At 42.5% G+C, this 26,413-nt stretch overlaps 1 protein-coding gene across 2 annotated transcripts in view; it reads right to left on the reverse strand.

Moving 5' to 3' along the window:
• The window catches only part of PHLPP1 (PH domain and leucine rich repeat protein phosphatase 1), a 651,577-nt gene that overhangs the window by 366,853 nt on the left and 258,311 nt on the right, over nucleotides 1–26,413 (reverse strand). For both annotated transcript variants that reach the window (XM_078687772.1, XM_078687773.1), the window contains exon 4: nucleotides 4,325–4,491. In XM_078687772.1, coding sequence (XP_078543898.1) covers nucleotides 4,325–4,491 — 167 coding nt within the window. The remainder of the gene's footprint in view (nucleotides 1–4,324; nucleotides 4,492–26,413) is intronic.

Consider the following 26,413-nt stretch of genomic DNA (forward strand, 5'->3'; position numbering starts at 1 on the left):
CGTGAAAACACCTATCAAAATAAAAAAGGACTTTTCTTTTTAGTACACGCAGAATGTAGGATTGTTGACCGGAACGTTTCTTTCGTGGTAAAGACGATCGTTGAAGGCATACGCGTGGGAAAGACGTTTACGTGGTAAGTGCCTCGTTGTAAACGTTACGCGTAGTGATGCCTTCGTTGTAAATGATGTTTCCCATGACAATCACTTAACTTCACAGATCTGCGAAGCTTAACTATCTGCTTTCTTAGGGGCTATTACAATTACATAAGACTAAACTTTCTGCTCAGAACATTCACTTTTTCGTAGAGTGTCTTTAAGCCACCCTATACGAACCACCTCCATTTTGGCTGTTTAAGATGTCCCATAACAAACACAGATTTAGCTCTAAGAAGCAACAGTGTGATATGCCAAGAAAGTTGTCATTGCTGCAAGAGAACTTCAAAGATGAGGTTCTATATGTTGAACACGATCAGAAAGACTCCGTTAGAGCAATTTGTAGAAAATATGTTATGGTGGGGAAGGTAAGTGGGAACTTGTAATTCTAATAGTATTAGACAAGGTGTATAATGTAATTGTTTTATATACTGCCTCTCCTACATTTACACTAAACTGTGCGGTTAATTTGGCAGCCTATGAAAAGGCTTAGTTTCTATTTCGTAATGGGATGCCACAAACAGAGAGCAGTCAACCGACATCACCAAATATCGCAGAAGAAAAGTATTTTTTAAAGTCATATGGCACAAACTAGGCAAGAAGAAACAAGCCGTTTACAAAAAAGTTCATACTAAGGAGTTGAAGTACAAAACCAAGAACTCATCGAGATGAAAGTTGAGTAAGAAGCAAAAGGAAAGGACACAATATTCTAGGCGGCCTTCACATATCCCCAGAATCCAGTCGCCATCTGTGACAAGCTTCTACTTAGGGAACTAACCTTTACACAGTATTCAAATGAAGGGCAACATGAGCAACAACATAAGGACCTCATGTACAACTTTCTTACAACTCTCCTCCTCTCATTACAGTTCCATTGTACCGCAGCTGCTACCGGCTAATACCCTTCTTGATTGTTAAACTATATTTACCCTGTGTTGTATGCCTCGGTGCCTAGATCCCTATTCTAGAGATACCAAAAATAAAATAGTATGCTACGGATTTTGACGTCATGGGCAGAGGGTGCTTTTTGCATAGTTCTGGGCTTTATAGAAACCTGTAATGCCCAACTGAAAGCTCATGCCATCATCTGACCATATCCTGCAACTTGAAACCTAATCTATAGCCTCATACCGTGCTCGGAAGTGGACAGGGATGTCCATGACTGTCTCAATTTTAAGAAAAGTGTCCCAAAACATCACTCCGCTTCTGCAGCAGTGACTGTTAACCCTGCATTTGAGCTCAATACAAAATAAATTGAAAAAATAGAAAACCATGCTGTTTGCTTTGCTACAATAGGGTACACATCATTTTCTTTGTATCTTGTGGAGTGGTGTGGCTCACTGGTTAGAGGCGGCAGACCCGGAAGCAGAGGACGGCCCGGGACCAGGGTTCAATTCCTGATGCGGCAGGGTCGTGGACCAGAGTCAGCGGACTCGATAATTCTCGCTTTGGTGCCTACTCTAACCAGGGATCACACTCGGCAACTCTGTGCATTAGCTTGCCTCATCTCCACAACGGCCCTCCCACATACACCAGGGATGCCTGGTTTCACCTTGGAGATACCCAGCAGGGATCATCTCACAGGGAAAGCCAGGACGGGTTCCCCAGTGGTCTACAGCGCTGGGACGCCCCATTGCTGGGGTAGCCATGCGCTTTACAAGACAACATAACATGTAACATGCACCAGACAGTGATACAGTGGTGTAGGAGCTTTTACTTGGGACCCTATATGGTATTTGTCCAGTGGCTCGCCACAACTCCATACCAAAGATTGTGCACAGTAAGCCCTGCAATTCATCTAGATCACCTGTGTGTTCGTCAGATGAACACTAAACTAACAGAGACCCATTATTTCTCGGTTAATTAAGACCAAGTCAACATAGCTCAAAAGTCTGTCAGTAATTCAGGATAATAGCAAAACACATGATGTTACCAGAACCAAGAGCAGCTTTGTAGGGAAAAAAATGCATTCTTTGGAAAATATGTTTGTAGTGCATAGTACAAGAATAACTCAATAAAGGCAAAGGTCTGTCAGAGATGAGTATGTCCATGCACACTGGTCACAGCCACTTGCACGTTTAAGCAGTCACTGGAATAATGGGATTCTGCAGTCGCCAAGTTAGACGCATACGTTATTTGTCCATTTATATAGTGTATATAAACTAGTTGGCACAGGGAAAGAATTATTTAGAAAATTAAAAACAATAAACATCAGAGTAAAAAAATACAGTAAGAGTCTAGAGAAATAGTGAGAATAAAACTAGAAACCTGAATTGGGACGGAATTAATCCAAAATTTAAGATGTTTATTTCATCGGGTTCGAAAACCTTACACTAGCGAGTCTGTAAGATCAGTATAGGAGTCAGTATAGAAATACTCTGAAAATGTGTGAGCCTTGAGGTGCATGTGGAAGGTTGAGATTAAGGCAGCGCTCGAGTCTGGGTATCACGAGGGTGGACGGCATCCCCCCATTTATTTTACCGGGTGGACGCCGTACCCCCTGCCAAACAGCTGGACTTCACTCTTTGGCCTCTCTGGGACGAGGAGCGAGGAGCTCACAGCACGCTGCTCAAGCGCTGACTCCTCAGATGCATCGCATCTAATGGGTGAGGAGGGGAGGCAATGAGCCCGATGGTGCAAGCCACCTTTCGTGACGTCACTTCCAGTCGTGACGTCACTTGCGGTGACAGCGTCCCCCCACTTCTCTTTTTAGGACTTGTGCCCTGGATTAAGGTTAATGTTTTGAGATTGGGAGGTATTGAGTTCCCGGCTTCTGTGGCCCTGAACAAAGATTGCTTCTGAGCTGTACTGTTTTTACCGTAGGAAGGGTGCTATGACTTCTAGGGCCCTTTGAACCCCTAAAGATGAGGACTAGATGTTTACATTGATGGGTGTAGGCACATGGCAGCAAGCTAAGATGGTGATTCTGGCTGTATTGTGTAGCACTGTCGGTTTTGCAATTTTGGGTATTGTAGGCGAATCTACCTGCAGAGTGAACTAATCTTGCAAATGAGTTTAAGGTAGCTCTGAGTGAATGGACGGATGCTTGTAATTTCCTGCTAAAATGAAATTTTACAGATAACAACGAACTAATGGTTTCAGATGAGCTGGTGGGATGAGATGTCAGATTTTTGTATAACTGCATAATTTGAATAATTGTTTGTTTACCCTGTCTCTCACAACAGTCTCCACTTGCTGCTTAACTTGCAGATTTAAACCCCCCTAAAAATAATCCTGCTCAATGAATCAAAACTTACTAAAATGAAAAAGTATGCTTGTGGTGATGCACAGCGGGAGATCATTTGCAAAGGTTAACTAGTCCAACATTTCAACAGCTGCCTGTTGTATTGAGGTATTAAGCTGATACTAATGGAGTGACACGGAAAGTATACATTTATGTTAAAGTAAAAATTAACACAATACTTGGTCAGCAGGGCAGAGTGCAAAGTTCAATGCTTTAAACGAAGATGTCTCTGAAGGAAGAATCGCGATTTGTGATTCCAAACATCGCAAAACTTCAGGAACGGAAGTTGTCACAATGGAGGGCATTGTAAACCTCTCAATTCAAACGAAACCCGAAATGAAGTTAATTGTCTATATGATAGACGTTCACACATTTCTCCTTTAGATGAATACTTTTGCAACCTTCCGTTTAAGTTACAATGTCACCTTATTGCCTGAAAATCTGAAAAGCATTGCAAAGCACTAGCTGCAGCTCTAAATAAATGTATAAAATAAACTATTCTGGTGGAACACACGGAGACATAAGATCTTTTGGTTCCTACAGAAGGTCCTTTTGTGGTGGAGGTTCTAAAACCATGTCTTTGTACTACCTTAAATTTCTGAAGTACAATTAATTTGTGCATATATTTATTGCAGGTCTATTAAGATGCCTTTGACACATGGTACCTTAAATCAATCATTGCTTTTTAGCCAAATGCTACAAGAGTTGTTGGGTTTATAGTTTCACATTTCTCAACACAGGTACAGGGCCGTAAATCTAAGTATGCCAAGCTGAAATAGTTAAAAAGACAAGACTAGATGCGGGTGTAGTGTTCAGCAACCGAATGCCAGCTGGCAGTCTGGGTGCATCATAAACACAGAATAAACCCAAATACTCTGTAAAGCGGCAGATTAGCATGTGGAGTCAGAAGGCCGCGGTCTAGCTTACCGTTGCAGTTCACCTAGCTCCCCGTTGGGTGAAGAGGTAGTGCTCTGCCGCAGGAAGTTCTGCTTTAGGTTGAGATGAGTGAGATCTTGGCTGTAGAACAGGTTGGCGGGCAGGTGCTCCAGACTGCAGCAAGACAGGTCTACGGAACTAATACGTTGGGAAGCCACCTTAAAAAAGGAAAAACATTCAATGGTAGGTCACAGCATTCGAAAAATAAACTTTGTTCCAAAAAGTAATGCATAACAGTATAATGTTCAATTTTGGGGAAAAGAAAGTTTGCAATTACAATACATCATGTTCATAAAACTGCACACCAGGGCCACATAATATCAATAGAAAATGTGGCATCAAATGTACAAGTCTGTGTTATTTATATAATGTATGTCTACTTTATACCTTGTTTTTATTATAACTCAAGTCATTCAAAATTGCAGAGTAACATTACAGTTTAAAAAAGAAATTCCACACATTAAAATCACAATGTACACGGTCGATGAAGGTGCAGCAGCAACAAGCATCAATTACTCTGTTTAACAATCCATTATCATTGCAGAGCAGGGATGAGGCAAACTAAATATGTAAAACTGCTCATGGTGGGGAAAAGGGGAGAGACTGTAAAGCAAAATAACTAAAACGCATTTATTCAACATATGAGGATACAAAATAAAAGGAACAGTTAACTCAAAAGACGTTCAGCTAATCAATAATCTATTGTCTTTTGTTTTAAGACTACTTTGACAAACACCTGAGAAAATCGGATTGCTTGATACTCAAATAAGACAAAAAGACACGTGTTCACTGCCTCGATTTATTCATTCCAGAACACAACTTGTGTTCCCAGTGAAGAATTCGCAGATTAACGGCATTCTTACATCTACATTTAGGTTTGAATGTGGTACATGCATGTAAAAATACTTCTGCCGTAGATGAAGTGTGGCCTGCATTTTGTTGCACTCAATATTCATGGCGAATTCCCCAGAAGATCACGTTTAATCCCACTGAGACTGCTCGTTCTGTTAGGATTACAAGCCATTTTCCACCAGTATCGTAATGTAAAATTAAGTTAAACAAAGTAAAAACAACCCTACTTGAAAAAAGCTTGAAAAATAATAAATTCATCCCGGTTCCCTATTTAATTATGGTCACAACCAAGAACATAACAGCATTCGCTCAGGTTTGAAATAAAGGTCTGAGTGAGCGAAGATTGCTGTAATATACTTCGCACTGTATCTCAATCAGGCAGGCAGTATTCCACTAATACACGGCCCCCCGCCTTTCCTTAAAGTGAGCAATTTAATGGTCCACCCAAACATGCGACAAGAAGGCGACAATCTGATGACTGAGACTGAAGAGGAACGAAAACATTTCAACAGCTATTAAAATTCCACACTCGTGCCTCTCTTGTAATAACAGCTTGAGAGCAAGTGTGGTGAGAGCGCCATAATGAGTTTCACTCCATGGGCATAAAGTCAGACTGCAACAGTGCTTGAAAGAACAAGCATTGGCATAGCCAATAGGTCTCGCATTTGGGACCTTATAAGCGTTTAGCCATGCAACAGTTGGTGTTGTTGCACCAAGGATATTCTGCTGCATAACTAAATACTTATAAGGTCCCAAAAGCGAGACCTATTGGCTATGCCAATGCTTGTTTTTTAGTGTGACTAAATCTAATGAATGAGTTGCCAACTCCTGAATACTAAGAATAAGACGTTGATTCCTACGAAGACTACTACTTTTTTGTCTTGGATGAGTTTGCTACAAGTAATGTGGCAACAGTGTTTTCGGTCCAAAGTATCAGCCAAACATAAACCAGAAAATGCTGGTTGTGCAAAAGTTGGCTGACGGGGTAGCCCCGCTGAGAAGCGTGAAGGGATGACGCCGCCTGCAAAAAATAAACGGAAGGGGGCGCGGTCTAGTGTTGAACTGCTAAGAGGGAAGCAGGCAGTCAGTCAAGACGGAGATCTTAGGACGCGAGTGGTGCGCGCGTGACGATAAAAGTGAAGGCGAAACCTAAACTATGAACCTGGAACAAACAGAAAAGTTAGGCGAAATTAAAACACGCAAAAGATAGGGCATGAGGGAGTGCGCGAGAGCGACTGTAAGGCATGAACAACGAGAGAGCGGGGTGGTGAGGGGACGAAAGGAACAAGCATTGGCTGCGAAAGTAAAAGTGATTGCGATCAAGCGCGGTGGCCGCTAGAAGCGATCTGTGGTGGGGGAGGGGGAGAAGAGGGAGTTGCGTGAGGAGGAAAGACAGCGCAAGCAACAAGAGTGGCCGGGAAACTGAAAGTACGGCCGGCCACCGGCCAGCCATGAATAATTAGGAGAGGAGAAGCCGCACAGCACACGCTGGGAGAAGCCCTTTGATGTGCTGTGCGGCCGTGAACAAAATGCAATTAGGAGGGAGGGAGGGAGGCTGATGCGCGTGCTTGTTTGGTTACGTGATTCACGTGAACTCAAAGAAAACCGCACCAAAAAGCCCTTGGTTTCACGAAGATTTTGAGCACTTGAATTCTCTCCATTTCCCATTCCTTCGGAATGGAAAAGGCGAGACCTAAAAATGAGAAGTGTAAGTACCCTATACCAGAGTACCTGCTTGTTTCTGAGAAGTTCCGACACTCTCCAATTAAAAGTATTTCACCTCTGCTGAGCAGTACAGGTACTCTCCCTCTCAAAATGAAGTGCAGGTAAATCAGTACCTGACAGTACCGGCCCATTTAAAGCACTGGACTGTACTAAACCAAGCAAGCGCATACATACCAGTAATGTCAATTCAAACTACGCAATGATTACTGCTTATGCACAACAGAAAGCAAATAGTGGCATGTGACCAAGGAAGACGTGGTCTAGGGAATCAAGAGGCTTGGCTTTTAAGTTGGAACCACATGTAGGCCACACCGAGCTCAACAAATTGACGGGGGTATTCTGTGAAGTGGCTTTCAACAAATACGAATTCTTAAGAAATATTCTCACTGAAAATGAATGAGCAAAAATGATCAACAAATAGCGGTAGGAAAAGTATGAATGGGAGCAGGATGGGACAGGCTGTACAGGTCGTAATGTAAGATTGAAGGCAGGTGAGACCACGAGCATGGTTGTGCAGGAGTCTGAATGGATGACAAGAGTATGGTGACTCTATGGACAAGCTAGTAAACACTCCGTGGTGAAGGGCATTCAGCTAAAAGTGGGATAATGGTGCTTCTAGATGGGGGCGATAGAAAGTTACAATGGTTCTGGCAAATATAATTTCTTAGACAATGCTTCATCTTTAATGCAGGAAAGCACTTATGTTCAATGCTCTTTCCCGCAGTGAAAAAATAAGGGAAAGATTTTAGTACAATGATCTTATAATTAAGTACTTGAAAATATTAATCAGAACGTTAAATCCTGAAAGCAATGAGCAGGGATCAAACAGTCCAAGAGATGGTGTCGGAGACAACATCATAACTTTCTGGATGGAAAGATGACATAGGACAGGCTTTAGAAGATAAGGAATGGGAGAAAATCATAGAGCACCCTAGGAAAACCTTTTGAAACGCCAAATTCAAGTTTAATCAAACCATGATATTACACAGGGCTCATCTTACCCAACACAGATTAGACAAATGTTCCCACAGACCCAACAACATTGCCCGAGATGCCACTGCGAGGGAGCTGACCTAGCCCACATGGTGTGATCTTGCCTGCGAGGGTTTTGGGACGCAGTTAGAGATTACACGCAGGCAGTCACGAACAGGAACATACCTAATACTATGGAAGAGTGTCTCCTGGGACTCCATAAATCTTATTATAAGCACAAAGTACAATACAAATGTGTGAACCTGTCATTGCCCCTGGCAACACGGGCAATTACCATGCGTTGGAAATCCAAGAATCCCCCCCTCAGCAAATGCGTGGCACAGTGACCTGATCTGCTTGTGTAGTGCAGAAAATGTGGAAATACGGAGGGAGGAGGCCAAGGGTCTGCATAAAAATTCGATAGCATTGGAGTGGGACGTCATGTAGCAGGCCCTCAAAGAGCAAGGCTTAGACTCTAATACCACCCCTCCTGGCTCGCAATAAAGAATAATGAGCAAAATTACTGTACCACCCTGAACGAAGTAATTGCAACTGTGTGATTATGTACCACAAGTAAGTTAGAACTGTATGTGTAAGTTACATGTGAAAGGGCTGTTTAAAAAGTGCTGTTGGATGCAGGCCCGGACTGGCCGTAGCGGGCACTGGGTAATCCCCTAGTGCGTTGCACGGATGGGGGCCGATTTTGTTACAGAGCCGTTCTTGCAGCATAACTGCTAAATCGGCCCTGTAACAAAATCGGCCGAAAACCGGCTCTGGTAAAGTGCTCGGCGGCACTCTCAACCCACGAAGGGGGGGCGGAGGCCGGCCGAGCACTTTGCCAGAGCCGGTTTTGGTTCCCAGTCCGGCCCTGGTTGGATGCTAAACCATGGATGATATGTTTATTCGGAAGCACTAAATGTAAACAGACGGACTGCAGGGAGGGGGGTGGAGGGTTTTGTTGGGGTTTCCTGGTTTCATTGCAAATAGAAGCGCGTGGAGCTGTGCATTTATCAATGGATTTGATGATGGGAGGTATAAAAACCGAGACACGATAGTTACCATTGGGTGTTTAGATCACTTATAAAGAGCATACACTGACTGCACTGAAGTCACACATGTCTTCCTCGGTCATAGATAGCAGTAATCCATCGTAGCTTTGGGAAAATATGTATCATTTCACATAATTCATGTATTGCAACAGTTTTATTGTGGAAAAAGAAACTAATAAAACATTAGTTAAAAAAATAATAACTTTCTGGATAAAATCGTAAAACTAAAGGGTCTAAATCGGAAGAGTAGGTTTCTTTTCCGTTATATACTCACTACCAATATTTTCAATAAAAACTGTTTCAATTCTTCCATGTTCCCTGTGGTTCTCAACATTTCTGCCTTTGTTTATTTTTTAATCAATATTTTTATTACCACTTTTTCCTCATCTGCTAACATATTAGTTTTTTTAATTTGTTTGTTACTGTAGTGGTACCTATCCCTATCCACTTAGTCTACATCTTCTAAATATAGCAATGCCCACAAGACAAAGCCGGACCAGCCCCATCACAGATGGCAGCATGTTTAATAAGATTCAGCAGATTTTTTCCACTTTATTAGTAAACTCAAGCTGGGCGGGGGGAGTTCACTCAATGGTCCAGACACACTTCTCTACAATATAATACTTCCTGACTGTGCAACATTGAAAGGGCATGTTGAGTTTGCGCAGGGAGTATTATATCTCACTCCATTCCATAGTTGAAATACAGATTTACATCAGCTGTGAAGAATTCCCTTACTTTAAGTTCACAATTATAAATCATTAGATACCCTCTGGCTACAACCATGCCTATGCCAAAGAGCATATGGCCCCAGAAGACAGATGCTGCAAGGCAGTCTATGATGAAAAAAGTAGGACTACACCAAACCTAGGACAGAGACATAAGCCAGCACAGTAACTTTCGTGGTTCATAAAACTCAAGTTGAACCTAGAATTTTTTTTACAAGAGAGCAGAGACATGCGATTCACCTGGAAAGGGACCCAAAATCCCAAAGGGACGAGCAAATATGAATAGTCCCTCTCTTTGTGGGTGTACTGAATGAGCAGTAAGCAGGGGGAAAGGTATCAATGATTCAATTTAAATTTGTCTGTACTTTAGTTGCCAGAGATGTGGCTGCAGAGGTTACACTGAAAACTAGATCTATTTAATGTACCCCTGATTTGTTAAAGCTATGTTTTTAGGCCGAGTCTGGGCAGCACATGCACTCCTCTGCTAGGTAGGCTGTATTCAGGTAGGGACTTGAAGCTCCGCCACTCTCCACCCATAATTTGCACTGGCATGTGTCACTGTCCGCAGTGAACTGTGGCTGTCCGTTGGTAAATAGGCTTAGTAGTCCCTCCTTAGTACCGCCTTGTCTTATTTTGTAACATCCCATTGCAATACTCCGTTACGTGTGTCATTCCTTGGTAGGCTTTAATTACAGCGTCCGAGCACGATTTTCTTAAATAGCTTTGTCATGCCTGCTGTTGCAGGCAGGACATGCTCTCTACGAACTCTTTAAAAAAATTATAGAACGGGCGCTGAGCGCATTTGCAATGCAATAGGTCTCGCAATTGCAAGAGTTTAAGCTATTGGCCTTGTAAATGTCTTTTATTTATCCGTTATAAGAAGAACACATCAATAAAAGGCATTGTCATTTACAATGCCAATAGCTCAAATTCTCGTAAATGCGAGACCTTTTGCATTGCAAATGCTTGTTTTATTTGTTTGAGCATGACACGAAAAACCCAACAGTTTCAGAATACAAATGTAAAACAGACAATACTCAACCTCGGGTTCATTGGTATCTTTGTCTAGAAACCAGAATTTTACTGGTGTGCAGTTTTATGAACATGATGTATTGTAATTGCAAACTTTGTTTTCCCCAACAGACTGACACATTCGACAACTTCTTTAATTTCACAATATTTTATTGATTTGCACAACGTCAATTTAGCACCATGGGTGTTTGCAGTGACAACAAACCTTACTGGGTAAACGTGTGGTCTATCGCATAAAATCATCATTAGGTGTTGAAATGAACATTGGCAGTCAGCAGTCTGAGAACGAGCTCTTTTACAGAATGAATGTAAGGACTAACGAGCATTAGCTGGTTTGGAATAATCAAAGAATGAAGAAAACCTGATCAATTCCTCTCCAGAGACAGAGGATACCATTGGAGTCTTGACTTACACTGTAGTTCTCACTTCACTGCCTGATCGTGACCAATTTCAAAGCTCATCATCCGTAACGCATTGCAGAGTTCAATACACACCAGCTTTTTCTAGACCGATACGTTGTCATTGTGCCCCCCTCCCAGTCTCCTACCAATAATCAAGATCAGGTTTCAGAAACAGATCGTTAAAGCTATATATGAAATGTCGAATTAAGAGGTAAAAGCATCTGGAGTATGGATGCACCCCCCGCCCCCAAACACTATATTCGTGAGGAGCACTAGTTTGTTCTGCAGAGCCTCTTTCACCACGATCGGTTCGCTAAGGGGGGATTTCATGGAGTAAAATGCTGGTCCGATCACTGAGGAGGAATACGTAGACTGACTGTGGCATAGAACTCTAATCACCTGTCCCGATCATTTTAAGCTAAGCTCTTTCCAAGCAAAAAATCTTCTATCAAATCAATTTTATTTTTAAAATAGGAAATATGAATGTATTTCAAAATACGTAAGCACTCTAGCTGTAGGTAGAAAATGTATCTTGGGCTTTAAGTCAATGGGAGAAACAAAACGTACTTCTTGTACCAACCAAACCCCTAGCGGCTCCTAATGGACATTGTCTTATCTGTGATAAAGTATCCTTTTTGTAGTTAGAGCAAGATTAGCCAATGCTGCAACCCAACTTAAATAAAGGACCTAACTTTCACTGTTTTTAATTCTTGCAAAATTATGCAAACTTAAGGGGGGAAATGACTGCTGGAGCTCTTTGGCCTGCAGCAACTACTTTAGCCTTTATGAAGATATTTCTGGTCAAGGCATAACATGGCTTGATGCATGGAACAATGCATCTCAATAAGTTCTCTTTTTGGACAGCCTTTCGTTTCCCCTTATTATAGTTCCAATGCAGGCGAATAGTCATACAAAGTATTTGGATTGAAACGATCTGCACAGCTCTCGGCGCTACTTGGGCTTGCAAGTCCCCAATAATCTTTGGGGAAATAATGCAAATCATCACACAAAGTTTAAAGATCACATGTTCCAGTCCCTTGATGCCATATGGGACACTCACAAGTCCCTGAATGTTCAAGAGTCTATGAGATTAGTGGATGTATCTAAACTCCCCACTGTACTAATAACACATGCTTAGCACAATGCAGCACCCTACTGAGCAGCTAAAAGAATTCTTTTCTACAATCCCATACAGTCTCCCGTATCCTCTCCACTAAGATGCTACAGTGATCAGGAGGTATCTGCAGAACTTTCTCTTACTTCACTACCCCCTATATTTCCACCCAATACTCTAGAATGTGGAGGCAGCTCAAAAAATTGGAGCAATTTATCCCACCTCGTTAAATGGAAACAGAAGCTCTAATGTACAAACAAAATCCAGGTTGCTAGAGCGGTCAAGAGAGTCGTCTTATGTTCTGGGTAAAGTGGGGCGGGACATATCCAAAACTGCTTCTGCCTTCTTACCCACAAGTGTGAAAAAGGCACTTTAATCTTTTTGGGCCCCAAAGAAGAATCCAGGATGTACTCTGGGATATGATCCAGGCCACTGGCATATTACAAGTCAAAATATAAACCAGCATCAGCAAGTCATCTGCACCCTCATCACTATGCTATACAGGTAGAAGCCCTTGTATAGAAGAGTCTGACCTAAAGATACCATCTATCTTTCAGATGTACGGCTGGCAGAGGAGCCAGAACAAAGACAGGGGATGTCCTCCCCAATTGAAAGTGCATTTATTTGTAATAATATATCACAACACAGGGTGAACGCTAGCCAAAGATAGGTCTGAATTTGAGGCCAAAGCCAGATTCACCAGAGGCGGAATCAATGGAAGGACATCTGATAATGCCTGCAGAACAGCAGTAAAGGCAGAGCTAGGGGTTCTTGTTGGAGTGGGCTGAGTTAATTCAGGATAAACTAGTGTCAAAGACCTACCAACGTAAGTTCAATAGAAGACCCCACCAGTTTAATGGGGCCAGAAGTCATGAAAGAGGGAGGCAGGGTGAATTTGAAGATTTGCAGCAAGCCCTCCTCAAACAACGCACCCTACTGAGGAGCTGATGGATGACCCCAGAAACTGGACTAGGAACTATACTCCATATTCAACATCGGATCTGACGAGGAAGGCAAGGTCAGTATCAGATCTCTGGAACGCAGAAAACCCGACCTTTCTCTAGCGTGAGACTAGATGTCAAAGAGTCTCATTTACCTTTCCTATGCTTCTTTTTTGACGCTTCTTTTGACTTACCTCATGAGGGTGATCTAGGTCGGGATTGACCACGCTTCTTATGTTCGATTTCATTAAGTTTTGCTTTCAATACATCAGGGCGTAATTCTCATACCTCTTGGAGACATGTTTGGTGCCAAGACACCACAGGCAGACAGGGTGCGGGTCTGTAATTATATTTTCAGCACACACAATAGGATTTAAAATATGGCATCTTCAGAAGCGAAATCATTGAAAAGTACTAAAATCTGAACCCAAACTGCTTTGGAACCACTTTGAAGTACATGTAAAAAGAGGACTGGCGTCCGTGCACAGAGGTGTTGCCTAATCATAACTCTGTCTCATGTACGGAAGCAACACTCCGCTTGACAGAGCTACCAGCTGGCACCTGGAGCTACTTCAAGACCTTCCAGATCCACTCTAGTATCTCAGGTGATTCCTAACATGAGGAAATCTCTGCTTGGAAGTATCTACAAAAGGACAGCATTTTTAAATAACAGTTCATCCTTCACCTGAAATCTCTTAAGTTGCAGTGAAATCAAACAATCAAAAGACGTGTTCTGAGCCAAGCTTACTTTGACCACTTGATACCTCATGACTAGCACCTCATGTAGAAAGTGCATACCATTCTTTCATGCGTAGCTTGTCACGTGAGCACTACTCATGCGCTTTCTAGAGATCTGCAAAAGGGCTTGAAATTAGAAATTTACAGATTTAAAATTGCACAATTCATTTAAAAAATGTCTGCAATCTTACAGTGATAGGGCTGCTCAAATGCTAAGCTTCAGTCCCTCTCACTATTGCAAATCAGAGCGGTCTCGCAAGCCATGCAGACTTAATTCTCGAGCCAGCTCTTCCATGAACCTGGGTGTGCCGGCTTTCCCCTGGGAGGATAGGGCGTGGATCTCCACAGGGAGACAAGTAATCAGCAAATCTGTGCCTGCTCATCCACTCCACCCTCCTGCTGGAACAGTAAACTAGCTGTAAACAACTTCCACGTACAGTGCACCGTTAACTGGCCTACTTCACGTTCTCCGTAAAAAACAGTGTCCCATGTTCCACTGTGAAAGGTAGTGTGTGGGTTTAGTTCTTCAATAGGCATAGTCTCTAAACAGATTTCCACAACTGGCGTATCTCACTCTTCTTTTGTTACACAGGATGAATGACCTGGTGATTACTGCCTAAAGTGCCACAAGACCATACCAATGCAGAATAGGTGCTACACAAACATTACAAAGCACAGATGCCCAGCTCTTCCATGTTCTTAAGATAGAGTGCTGTATTTGGTTGGCGCACAAAACACACCATTGATTTAACAGAATTTGGGCATGAACCTGCTCCTGTTCATAGCCTAGATCCTAGTGATGGTATAAGTTGCTACCAAAGCTATTCTGAGCTCTCCAAATTAGAACAAAATACGTTTATTGCCCAACTCTTGTTACATTGCTGTCATTTATTTGCATACAGGGTGTATGTGGCATCTCAACAACATTCAAATAGCAGGACTTTGCGGAACACAAATAAAGCAGTGTCAGAATATTCAAACATTTCAGGTCACTTTTCTGCCTTAGGGTCTTCGAGATTCGAAGAGGATGCACAAAAGACAGGGTATTCATCAACTAATTCCTTTTGATCCTTCAGTGCTAAGCTTTCAGAAGTGATTAGTATAACCTATTGCTTCGACCTGCAAAACTATCTTGAGTAGTCTAAAAAGTACTCAAAAGCTGCTGTGCCAAATACTGTTTCCACAGCAAGGACGAAACATTAAACCCTGCTAGCGCAAACATGTTACTCTACCTTCTCTTTCCATGCAGGTGGTGTCCAGTCAGCAAATGCTGCCCAGCCTCCAGCAGCTACTTTTAGCCCAAGCTCATCAATTTTTCATTTTAATCGTTATCGTCATGGAAGAAAAATATTCCATACATTGAAATACAGCATCATGAACTTATTTTACCCACTCACATCAGCTGCTAATTGCTAGAAACTAAATTTGTACACTCTGTATTGAGGGTGAGGGATTACCATAAAAGGAACAAAGCCAGACTCAGATCGAGCCTTCTAAATTTTCGAAGAGCAGCTCTTCACTACAATGGTAACTGCAGCTCCTTTCAGCGACCATCAGATTTGTTTTCCTTCTATGCTATTTGATATTCTTTGTACTCGGACATGGCCAGTGTAGACTGATACAATGCCTCTTCAGTTGACGATTAATCTGCAAGAGCTTTCTCTATAGGACACAGCGGGCATTCTTTATCAAGTACAGATGGGTTCTACTTCAAGCTCTTCACAAACCGGGTGAGCAAAAAACTGTGATAATAGCAGAATGTGACTGCTATTCTGTAAATGTGTTTAACCTAAGACTGGTCATTCCACTGAAAAGAAGCATCTCTCAGACATGCTCAAATAACACTGGTCTTAGGGGACTTCTCACACCGGAGTTAGAAAGCAACCTTGACTGCAACAGGTTTAAGCATTAGCAAAGCCTATGTCAGTTCTGTGATCTCATACAACACGAAAAGTCCATTAAGATTTGGGTTATGCCAGCATCATATCAGAGGGAAAAAGGCACAAACTGATGAGATCTAGACGTAATCTGCATGTAACATTTTGTTATGCCAGCGAAATGTATTCTACTCATCATTCAGGTGATCAAAGAAAGATGGTGGAAGTTTCACACCTCAGAAGTACACAAGACTCAAGTGAAGAGAACTGCTTTTTGAAACAGAAGTACAAGGATCTAGAAAGACTTTATTGGAGTGTTTTAATTCCAGGTCACTTGGTAGCTCATCAGTCAATATGAGTTTTAACTAACACGGCAACACAAGTGTTGGATTTAGCAAGCCACTTTTTAGGTCCAGGCTAGATAGCGCATGCTCTGTCCCGAAGAGGTGTTTTGTTCCATCTGTGGGCTTACAGACCGCCCCTCTCCTACCATTGGTAAACTTCAGCATCGCTCTCATTTTCTTTGATGCTATTCGTCGTGGTATACGGGTGTCATCCCCCTTCTTTCATTCAAGTCCATGTCTCCTGACACTGCTCCCAGTCTGCGCAGCAATTTTCTTTTCTTTGTTTTGAACATTCCATAGGAGTACGTGTGTTGTCCAGCCCCCCACCTTGGACACATACCACTAAAATGCATGTACATAAATTAATGCATTTCTTGAAAAGTTGCTAAAACATGAAAAGTGCTTTTATTTTTAAACAATCAAATGGTATTGGAACGCTCGCTTCATAATCCCTCTTGCCGTAGCGCGAATACAAGCCAATGGTATTGGAGAGCTTTAAGTGCTCACCAGTTACACTGCACAATGACATTCGTTTTTGTCACGGATTCGGTTTCGATTAAGATTTCTTTTTTCCCCCGTTGTTGCTTGACCATTCCCCTTATCCCCGCTTGCTTGACTGCATGACCTGTCTCCCACTACCAACCTCGTCCACGCTTTTTCCTTTTTACAATCCGATGGTTATGGGAGCACTTATTCTGCCATCCATCTTGCCATAGTGCTAACACCAGCCGATGGTATTGAAGCGCTTTCAATGCTCAACAGTTACATTACACAATGACACATTCATTGTCATAGGCATGGGGAAGCGCAAGTGATTTGCCCAGAATCAATATTTATTCAGCCGACCCAGAGATTCGAAATTGGTTCCAATGTTGGTAGCTCCAGCTGTTGCACCATATCCTCGCTTCACTTCAAAGCTCCTCAACTGTTTCTCACTATCACTTCTGCATTTGTTCAGCAAGACCACGTCAAAGCTGAACCACCACTGGCAAAGCCAACAGATCTAAGCAACGCCCGAGCTTCTGGCCTAGTCAATTTGCTTGTTTTTAGCCATGCTGTCAAGCAGCACATCTGCTGGTCACCATGGCCGAAAGTCACTGAAGACATACTATGATGCAGCCAGCACAGACCACGTCATAGTGCTTTTTAATGTGTTAGGAGGGGCAGGGCAAACTCAACATGAGGGGCAAAGAGACTCTGCATCAGCTTAACATCCTGTGATTCTGGGCTTTCAGTAATTTTCAGCCATGCTGAACAGCAAATGCGCTGATAGACAACATGGCTAAAGACATTCACATTGACAATGCCAATATCTTGGACATAGCAGAGACCGGTTGGTTTTGCCAATGCTTGTTTAATGCAGTGGCGTTCTATGCATCTGAGGAATGCAGCCTGGCTCAGGTTGTGGCTCGTATTTAATCTGGCAAAACTAAAGGATCTCCTGGAGCCTCTGAACTTGGTCAGTAGAGGAAGATCACAAAACATGGATAGGAGAATGTAGGTTATGTATGACGCTGATTGACAAGGTGTGAGACTGGGTTAGATAGAAAGGTCAGAAGTCAAAAGATGGACATTAAGTGAATGAGCATGAAAACAGCATGTTACAACTGCAATTTTCCTTGAGTCCAATTTATTTAGCGAAACTACGTAAGCCCTATGCAACAGAACTTATCTATTGGTGCATGCTGCCCAGTGCAAGTTGGTTTAGCCTTAAATTTACAATATGCAAAAGCATTGGGGGTCAGGTTATTTGGACTCTCTACTTCCTATTATGTTGAATGATATTAAACAGCAGCAAATACCAAACGGCAAAATGCCACTGAGATGTCTTTTGGTTTTCTGGTGAGGAAAGTACTTGTTTGACTGAAATTTTTGACAAACAGGTTTCTGCAATTCAGATCCTTCAAAGAACAGCAAATAAGACTACTCAAGACCAGACTGAAGCAGTATTAGCTAGAACTTCCAAAGACATAGCGAAAAAAGAATTGGTGGATTGCAGACTTCATGAAGGGTAAGGTTCCAACACCTGACACTGCGTCCATCTCAAAACCAAGGTGCTAGTAAAATCTGAATGCAAGCTCAGTAAGACTGCCATCTGTAGGTTTTGTGGTACAATGTGCCAGCCAAGAGATGTCTCAATTTTAAGAAGTGCATGTGGACTACAGCAGCATCTACCCAACACAAGGGTGGTATGCCAAACTGATGGGCATTCCTGTGCACATAAGAGGCAGTGCCATTAAGAATCGGAATAACTGCAAATTAACCAAGAAGGGTTAGTGAGCTGAACCAACAAGAATTGGCAAAGCATTGGTCTTGCCTTTGGGATCCATTGGCTTTTGCAGAGACCAACTGTATCATTTTGTAAACAGACACACACACACACACACACACCACACATGCTCGCCTACAAAATGCCACAGCCACTTATTTTCCCTTTCTAGCTATTGATCGGAGTTGGATCAGTAAAGTGAAAAAAAAAATACCAAAATATATATAGATGGCATGGGCTGGTACACAATATTCAAAGATGACAGCCCAGGTGTGCACATGTGCACGCACAGTCAGCTCTCTGAATGGTTTTAAAGTGGATTTAAAGATGGGCGTGGCTTGCAGTGCCCATGCAAGATGTGGCACATTGCAAGATCTAGCATGTGGCAGTGTCCAGGGAGCTGCCAAGCACTCACAAAATAAAATAGTTTAAAAAGGAAAAAATTATGTTAAAACAATATAGACATTGACCCACTAGAAGCTTGCACTGAAGAAGTCTACTATGGATTCTGATGCACACAGGTAAGATAATAGCTTAAGTGTGCTGACTTACTGCCCTATGCTATGGTGGGCAGAAGCAAAATGTGAACACTAATACAGACCTTTGGATGAAGAAGGCAGACTACAAGACCCCTGTAGGAATTTTATGTTGGTGTATTATTATTATTTTTTTAATAAAACCTGTCTGCTAACATCAGACCCCAAAGGCAGTTTGAGACGTATAAATACTACTAAGTTCGAAGTTGCAACTAAGGAGAAAATAAAAAAAATCACCTTAATATCAATGTCAACTGTCTGCTTTGTTTAGGTGTACAAAGCCCGACAGTCGGTGGTTCGCAAAACATTGCCAGGCTAATCTGATTTGTTAGCCTAGTGTGCATCTATGCCCTTCCGTTTACCAACTTAGTGATTTAACAAGCATTTGAAGAGACAGTTCCACAAGTCAATCAATCAAAGACTAACATATTAACCCTAATCAATGGGCTACACAAATTTCTCGATGGACGGGAGAATGTTCCCAGTGACAAATTGTTCAAACGGCACCAAAACAAACAATAACTTTAAAATGAAACAATACAATCTGACTGGGCTGCAAATAACTGACCTTTCATGACCAATTACCCACAATCGTTCGGCTTATGCCATGCAAGCCTGCTAACCAAATACCTCTGCCCCGTCCTAGCACTGAGCGCTACCCAAAAAATCAGGACTTTTATTTTGGAAGCAATGCAAGGTCATGCACTGCATGGGTGTACTAAAAACAAGTGTTACATAAGTAAAGCAACATGATTTCGCAGTCTCTAGATTACATGAGAGCATGAGTTAGTGTTTTTTATTACACGTTTTACGGCAGATGTCCACCTGATTAACCTGTAGCCGATTGGCTGACGTTTTTGTTTCAGAAATTAGATATACAAAAAGGTAGTGTGTGAAAGGGCCTTGAATACCAACAAAGAAGCACTTCAGCGACCGAGTGGCTTGACTTTGAAACCCTGTAACCACCAAGTCTCATGATCTGGCTGCCCCAGTAATGTAAGGTGTGAATAAGCCTGTGGATGGCTATCGTGCTTCTGCAATACTTCAGCCTCACCCTTCCCACCTCCCGCTGCCATTTCAGTAAGAAAAGAAATACAAATATAAGGGTTTTGAGGAGATGGGGAAGGAGCCTCGGTCAAGCGAGTTGTCAGACTTTTAGAGCTTTGCTAAATTCCACAGCTGGTTAAGAGGGTCTCTTTACAGGAGGCAAAGGGAACAAACCTACAACATTCTCAGTTTTCCCCCAGTACAAAGAAAAATTGCTAACTTGGGCACTGCCACCTATTCTTGAGCTGGAAAAAAAGAAAACAAGCACTTGCAATGCAATAGGTCGCGCATTTTTAAGAGTTTAAGCTATTGGCATTGTAAATGACAATGCCTTCTATTTATCTGTTTTGCTAATTAACACAAATAAAAGGCCTTATCATTTACAATGCCAACAGCTCAAACTCTTGTAAATGTGAAAACTGTTCAAAGAAGGGGCTGCCACTGTCCCCGCTGCTCGGAAAGTGAAATTGCGCATGGCGAGCCGAATGTTGAAGGAAATGAATGAAATGAAAAAGTAATTTATATTGCGCAACTAAAACCCGAAGGCATCAAGGCGCCTATCAAAAAAATTTCAAAGCGGCAAAAACAAAACTCCAGGTAGGCTTTAGCAAATAGCCGAGTCTTCAGGGCCTTTCTAAAGGACTGCATAGTGGGGAGGGACTTAATTTCAACAGGTAGAGCGTTCCACATTTTCGGGGCTAGGCTAGAAAAAGCTCTGCCACCCCATTTGGCTCTGCGGACACGAGGTACAGATAGCAGAGATTTATTAGTGGAACGCAAATTTCTGGAGAGAGTGTAAGGAGCCAAAAGGTCTCTTATCCCACCTGGCATATTTCTTGATAAGGCCCCATAGGTCAGACACATTATTTTAAAGGAAATCCTGTTCTCAATCGGGAGCCAATGTAGAGATTTCCTTGCAGAGGTGGCTGACGTACGTTTGGGTAGGTCTAACACAAACTTGGCCGCCGCATTCTGAACCATTTGTAAGCGCTGAAGCAGCCCCTTATTGAGTCCTGCATACAGCGCATTACAATAATCAAGTCGGGAGCCTATGAGTGCGACCACGACTTGCTTTCTCGCCTGCTGAGATAGATAGTGCTTAATCTTCCTCAAGATGTAGATTAAGCCCCAGCAGGTAGAGATTGTTCTGTTCACCTGCTGATGCATACTGAGGGTAGGGTCAATCAGGACTCCCAGATTTTTAGCTATGGCAGCAGGTACCGGGCATACTCCCAATGATGCGGGCCACCAATTTGCCGACCAAATGTCATCCTTTCCTCCGAACACCAGGATCTCCGTCTTCTCACCATTTAATTTCAATGAATTGCAAATCATCCATTGAGCGACTGCCTCCATACAGAGTCTAAAATTGGATGCAGCCGAGCTGACAGGCTGGGAGAGAGATACCAAGATCTGGGTGTCGTCAGCATAGGAAACTACCTCCATCCCAAAAGATCTAATAAGTCTGGCAAGTGGGGTCACATAGATGTTAAAAAGGGTCGGACTTAATGCCGACCCCTGCGGGACCCCACAGTGCACAGGCAGGGATGGAGATAGAAATTCCCCCAGCTTAACTCTGTTCCCTCTGGTCAAGAAAGGAGGTCAGCAAACTAAGTGCGGACCCCTCTACCCCAATCTCCCTCAGACGAGATGTTAACACCAAAGGAGAGAGGGTATCAAACTCAGCCGTAAGATCTAACAGGATGAGGAGGGTGGTCTGGCCCCTATCAACTCGGGTGTGGATATTATCCAACACTATGGTAAGGGCCGACTCAGGGCTGTGCCCCCTCCTAAATCCATGCTGCGAATGATCCAAGAGACCAGAGTTTTCCAGAAAGACTGCAAGATGCTGGTTGAGATGGGTTTCCAGCATCTTAGCAGGAGCGGGGAGCAGCGAAATCGGACTAAAGTTCTTAAGAACCCCTGGGTCCAATGTTGGCTTCTTAAGCAATGGCTTTACCACTGCCCTCTTCCATTGCGAGGGGAAAATTCCATCCCTCATTGCCCTATTCATGATATCCAGGAGGGGAGGCAGAAAGGTCTCCTTGCACAGCTTAAGGAGCTTAAGAGGGCAGGGATCCAAAGGGGAGCCCGACCTGGTCTTATTTAGGAGGTTCTCTAATTCCTGAAGAGAAAGGGGTGGAAAAGAAGATAAGCACCCTACAGAGATATCCTCCACCGGAGTTGGAGCAGAAGCAGAAGGACCAGAGGAATCATTGATTAAAGCCTTCTGTAGCTCTAAGGCCGAGTAGATGTCAACAATCTTGGCCTGAAAGAACAGGGCTATGTCGTTGCAGAGCTGCTGAGAGCCAATAACGGGATCAGGAATCTGAAGGGAAGTAAGGGAGTCAACAATTTTGAAAAGCTCTTTCGGGGAGGAGAGTGAAGTGGTGCGAGCAGTAAAGTATTCCTGCTTAGCTCTTATTACCTCCGCCTTATAGCCCCTCACTAAGATTTTATGGGCTTCTTTCTCCCTCAGATCCCAGCTAGCCCGCCAGAGGCGCTCCTGCCTCTGGCGGAAAGCATGTTGTGTCTACAGTAGGAGACACTCATTAAAGACGTACCATGTAACAACCAAAGTAAAAGGGACAGTACTCATGGGAGGTTACAAATGAAGACAAGGTGGTAATTAGGAGGGACTAACAAGCCTGTTAATGAATAAGAAGCCAGCATTTATGAAGGACAATGACATAAGCCAATAACAAATATGGGCAGCGCTTTTATTCCATACTCCAACACAGCATGCCGCAGAGCATGTGCTGCCTAGGCTCGACCTAAAAAACACTCCCTTAGAATTGGTGGGCTGAAAATAGTCTCAAGTAGCCTGGCAAAAGTTCTGGGGAGTGCCTGGAAGACTGGGAAAAACTGCAAGCTGAAAAGGGGTGGAAGACGCCAGGGCAAATGCCCCCATGGGTCGAATTTGACCTCCCCGCCTATAACCCTTTTCATGAAATGGACAATTGCTATAATGAGCACCGAAATGGTGATGCACAGGTCTTCTAGTAGAACCGCAATAAAGTCTGGTGCTTAATTAAAACAAGAAAACATAGTTTGCGCCAAAACATTAACATTAAAATACCAGGCCTATCCTCTGCCCCTTTTTTTGCAGTAGGAAAAGAGCAAAACAAACGTTTTGGTGTCAGTGTGTCAGCATTTGCAAATACTTAAGCATAAACGCACATAGACCTGCTAGGGCAGAACAGTACAATGCTTTCCCAAATATATCAAAACCTAAACAAGAGGAATTGTAAGTGTGGCAGGACAGTAAATGGACTTAAACACGGTAAGCACCCAACATTGAAACATGTAAATCTAGTCATGTTAGGCCAGCATTTTCGAATTATATGGTTTTTTTTTTTATTAGTGCCAGTACTATAACTTAAGTGCACTCCTTTTCAGGTGGCTGATCACATGTTATTTGACAACCACTGTCAAGCATAATTCAAGACAGCCATTGGACGATGTGAGTTGACTTACTGACCCATGCTGTAGCGGTCAGAAGCCAGATGTAAATATTGATTATATGCATGTATTTAGATTATGAATTTACTGGAACACATGAAGCCAACATGAATTAAATCTGCCCACTGATTCAAAGCAACTCGTCTTAACCTCCGTGCACACACACTATTGCCTTAACTGCTCAACATTTGAGCCGTAAGGATAATCATAAAAAATTCCATCTTCATCAGTACTTTAATCCGAAGACAATTTTTAGACTCTGGCAACATTTTTCTTGTAAACACATAATACAGCGTTGAGTCGTTTTCAATAAGTTTCACATGGGTCTTTTAGAGAGTAATGCCACTGCTGGTTTTAAGTGCTATGAAACCCTCACTGATTCTTGACACGCTAAAAGCCCACAAAACAAAGGTAGCCTACCAGGCTTGGCCTGTGATAGAATAGATTACAATCTACTACCAGATTTCACCCATCATACTCCATGTGGAGCCACAAAAAATGATACCTCACAGAGCATTCAAATGACAGTACGTAATATCTACACAATCTCCCTCGTCTTTGTTTCACTGCACTATCCTGGTTTATTTTGTTCTACGATTATGCCATTATGTCATGCAATATTTGAAATCTAGATGAAGATTTTGTCGGGAACCATATTATCACATGTCAAGTACTACAAAGAAGATGATATTGCTTGGAGTCCGTCCACTGCCAGACAGACAGTTGTGCAGAAGAATAAGAAGGCATCGAAAAGTGCTTCAAGACTATAGTGGACGATGCTAAAGTCGAAACAACTGCGCATGCGAAATAAGAACAATCTTCCAAGTGGCTGGATTTTAAAACATTTTGGGGAAGAAGGTAAAATGGTTGTTTGGTGCCAACAGAAAACTATAAAAATATATTTATCATGTGCAACGCCTTAATGTTGAACAACAATTGATATACAACACTTTTAATCCAAAAACATTTGAAAATCTCAACGGACAACTTTAAGGTAAAATTGAACTCTGGACACTGTGAAATTACGGGAGAGCGATTAAAAGAAAATGAGACCGCTTGAAGATGTTAATGCGAACACATTCAACACAAAACCGACAACGGTAAGTAGATGTATTTAAAGCAACGTCTTAGACGCAGAAGAGAAGTTATGATTAGCACTATGAGGTATGCATGTCACCATCATACTGTTCTGATCAAATAGCAGGGCCACAAGAGGCTGTCTATTGAGAAGGATTATCAAGGCGACAGGAAAGAAACCTAGGGACACTACTTGATAGAGAAAAGACATTTGAATTAAATAATCCGAAAATACTGCTTTGTTGGCTAGTAGCGCAGTAATAGAGTTAAGGTCTGCTTTAATTAGGCCTATGCAGGCTTTGAAAAGAGTCCAACGACTGACCGTAAAATGTAGTTGACAGGTCAAGGACACCGAGGAGGTGGGGGACATAGTCATCCGAGATTATCTGCCTGGGCAGAAGCCCGACTGGTCGGTCTGCGGAAGGCTGTGGGCTGATTAATGTAATAAAAATGCAATATTGCGATGACTGCCTTTAAAAACATGCTTAATTAAACAGGCCACTGTATTATGCTAGGAGAGCGTACACCTACGTTTATATGTCATTAAGAGGGAAATAAGCTCAAAAATAGTTGTAGAAAACGGACAGCCTTTAATTGCCAGCACACGCACGCACCCACTATTTCTGCAGCGTTATTTAGGTCAAGTCTATCTCCCACAATATTTGCACTTCACGAGACAGCGCCTTGCATAAAATGGTGGACACTTTCTAAACATCGGTATATAAGCCCTTATGTGGCCAGTTAAGCCCCCTTCAAGAGGTTTCACGTGTTTTGGAAAGGCATGGCAATCCCCATTCGTTTATTCATCCATTCGCTTTTTTGCTACTGTAAAAAAGGTTGGCAACAGTGCAAACTTTACAATATCTGAACCTCGATACTGGATGTTAAGACGAGCCAGAAAAGGTGGTTTCACGAACTCTCACTCAAAAACTTTGCACTGCTGGAGGACTGAGATGCAATGGAGGGCTGGCTGCGTGGCTCCAGCTGTTTGCTTTGACTTCCAGGGCACACGTCTTGTAAAAAGAAGAGGGGGGACGAACCAATTTGGTCAGTATGCAAGTGACATGGTGCTTGCCATCATGGTGCTTGCCATCACAGCGCATGGCGTCACAAAGCGTGACATCGCATGTGGAATCACTGGAAGTGACATCAGATATAAAGACATCGCACATGTTTATCAGCTATATCATAAGTACATTTAAGAGCGTAGTGCGATTTAACAAATGAGATTTTGCGTCGGAGTTGTGCCAAAAAAAAGTGTCGCGCCAAAAAAGTGTTGGAATGCTGACGCAAAATCTGGGCCTCAACCAATGCTTTTTATTTTATTTAAACCCTGCCACAAAGATGGATTAGTAATAATGGCAAGATAAGTTTGGATCGTAATGCTTTTGCTGGAGAGATCTGTAATTTGTGTTCTAGAAATTAATCAAAATAGTATAGAAGGTTGATGTGCCTCCTGCAAAGCACATCATGTAACATCCAGATGACAGATTTTTATTTTATGTATATGGGTAAGTTGGTTACTGCTTTCAACACAAAGATCACTTTGTTACATGCAGGTCAAAAAATGTAATCCTTCTAATATAACAGTGGTCTATGAAGGACATGCAACTTCTACACCTTGTAACCCTCACTGTGTTATGTAACACATACTGCACGGTGATTAGCATACTTATATGATTTATTGTCAATGTATAATGTGTATGTTGCGTAAAGCGCTCTGGCACACTGCATTGGGATGAGTAGTATTAAAAGAGAAATAAAATAGTGCTATTTAAATTGTTTTTGTGTACATTTCTGGACAGACCAACACATTTGACATTTTTACAGCGCATGCATTCCAGGGACTGAACCAAGTCTAAAGCATACCTCTGCTGGAAGTGATAAGCTGTGTGCTTTTGTTCCTTCTTCGTTGC

Source organism: Lissotriton helveticus, chromosome 4_1, assembly GCF_964261635.1.
Source record: "Lissotriton helveticus chromosome 4_1, aLisHel1.1, whole genome shotgun sequence".
Taxonomy (NCBI): domain Eukaryota; kingdom Metazoa; phylum Chordata; class Amphibia; order Caudata; family Salamandridae; genus Lissotriton; species Lissotriton helveticus.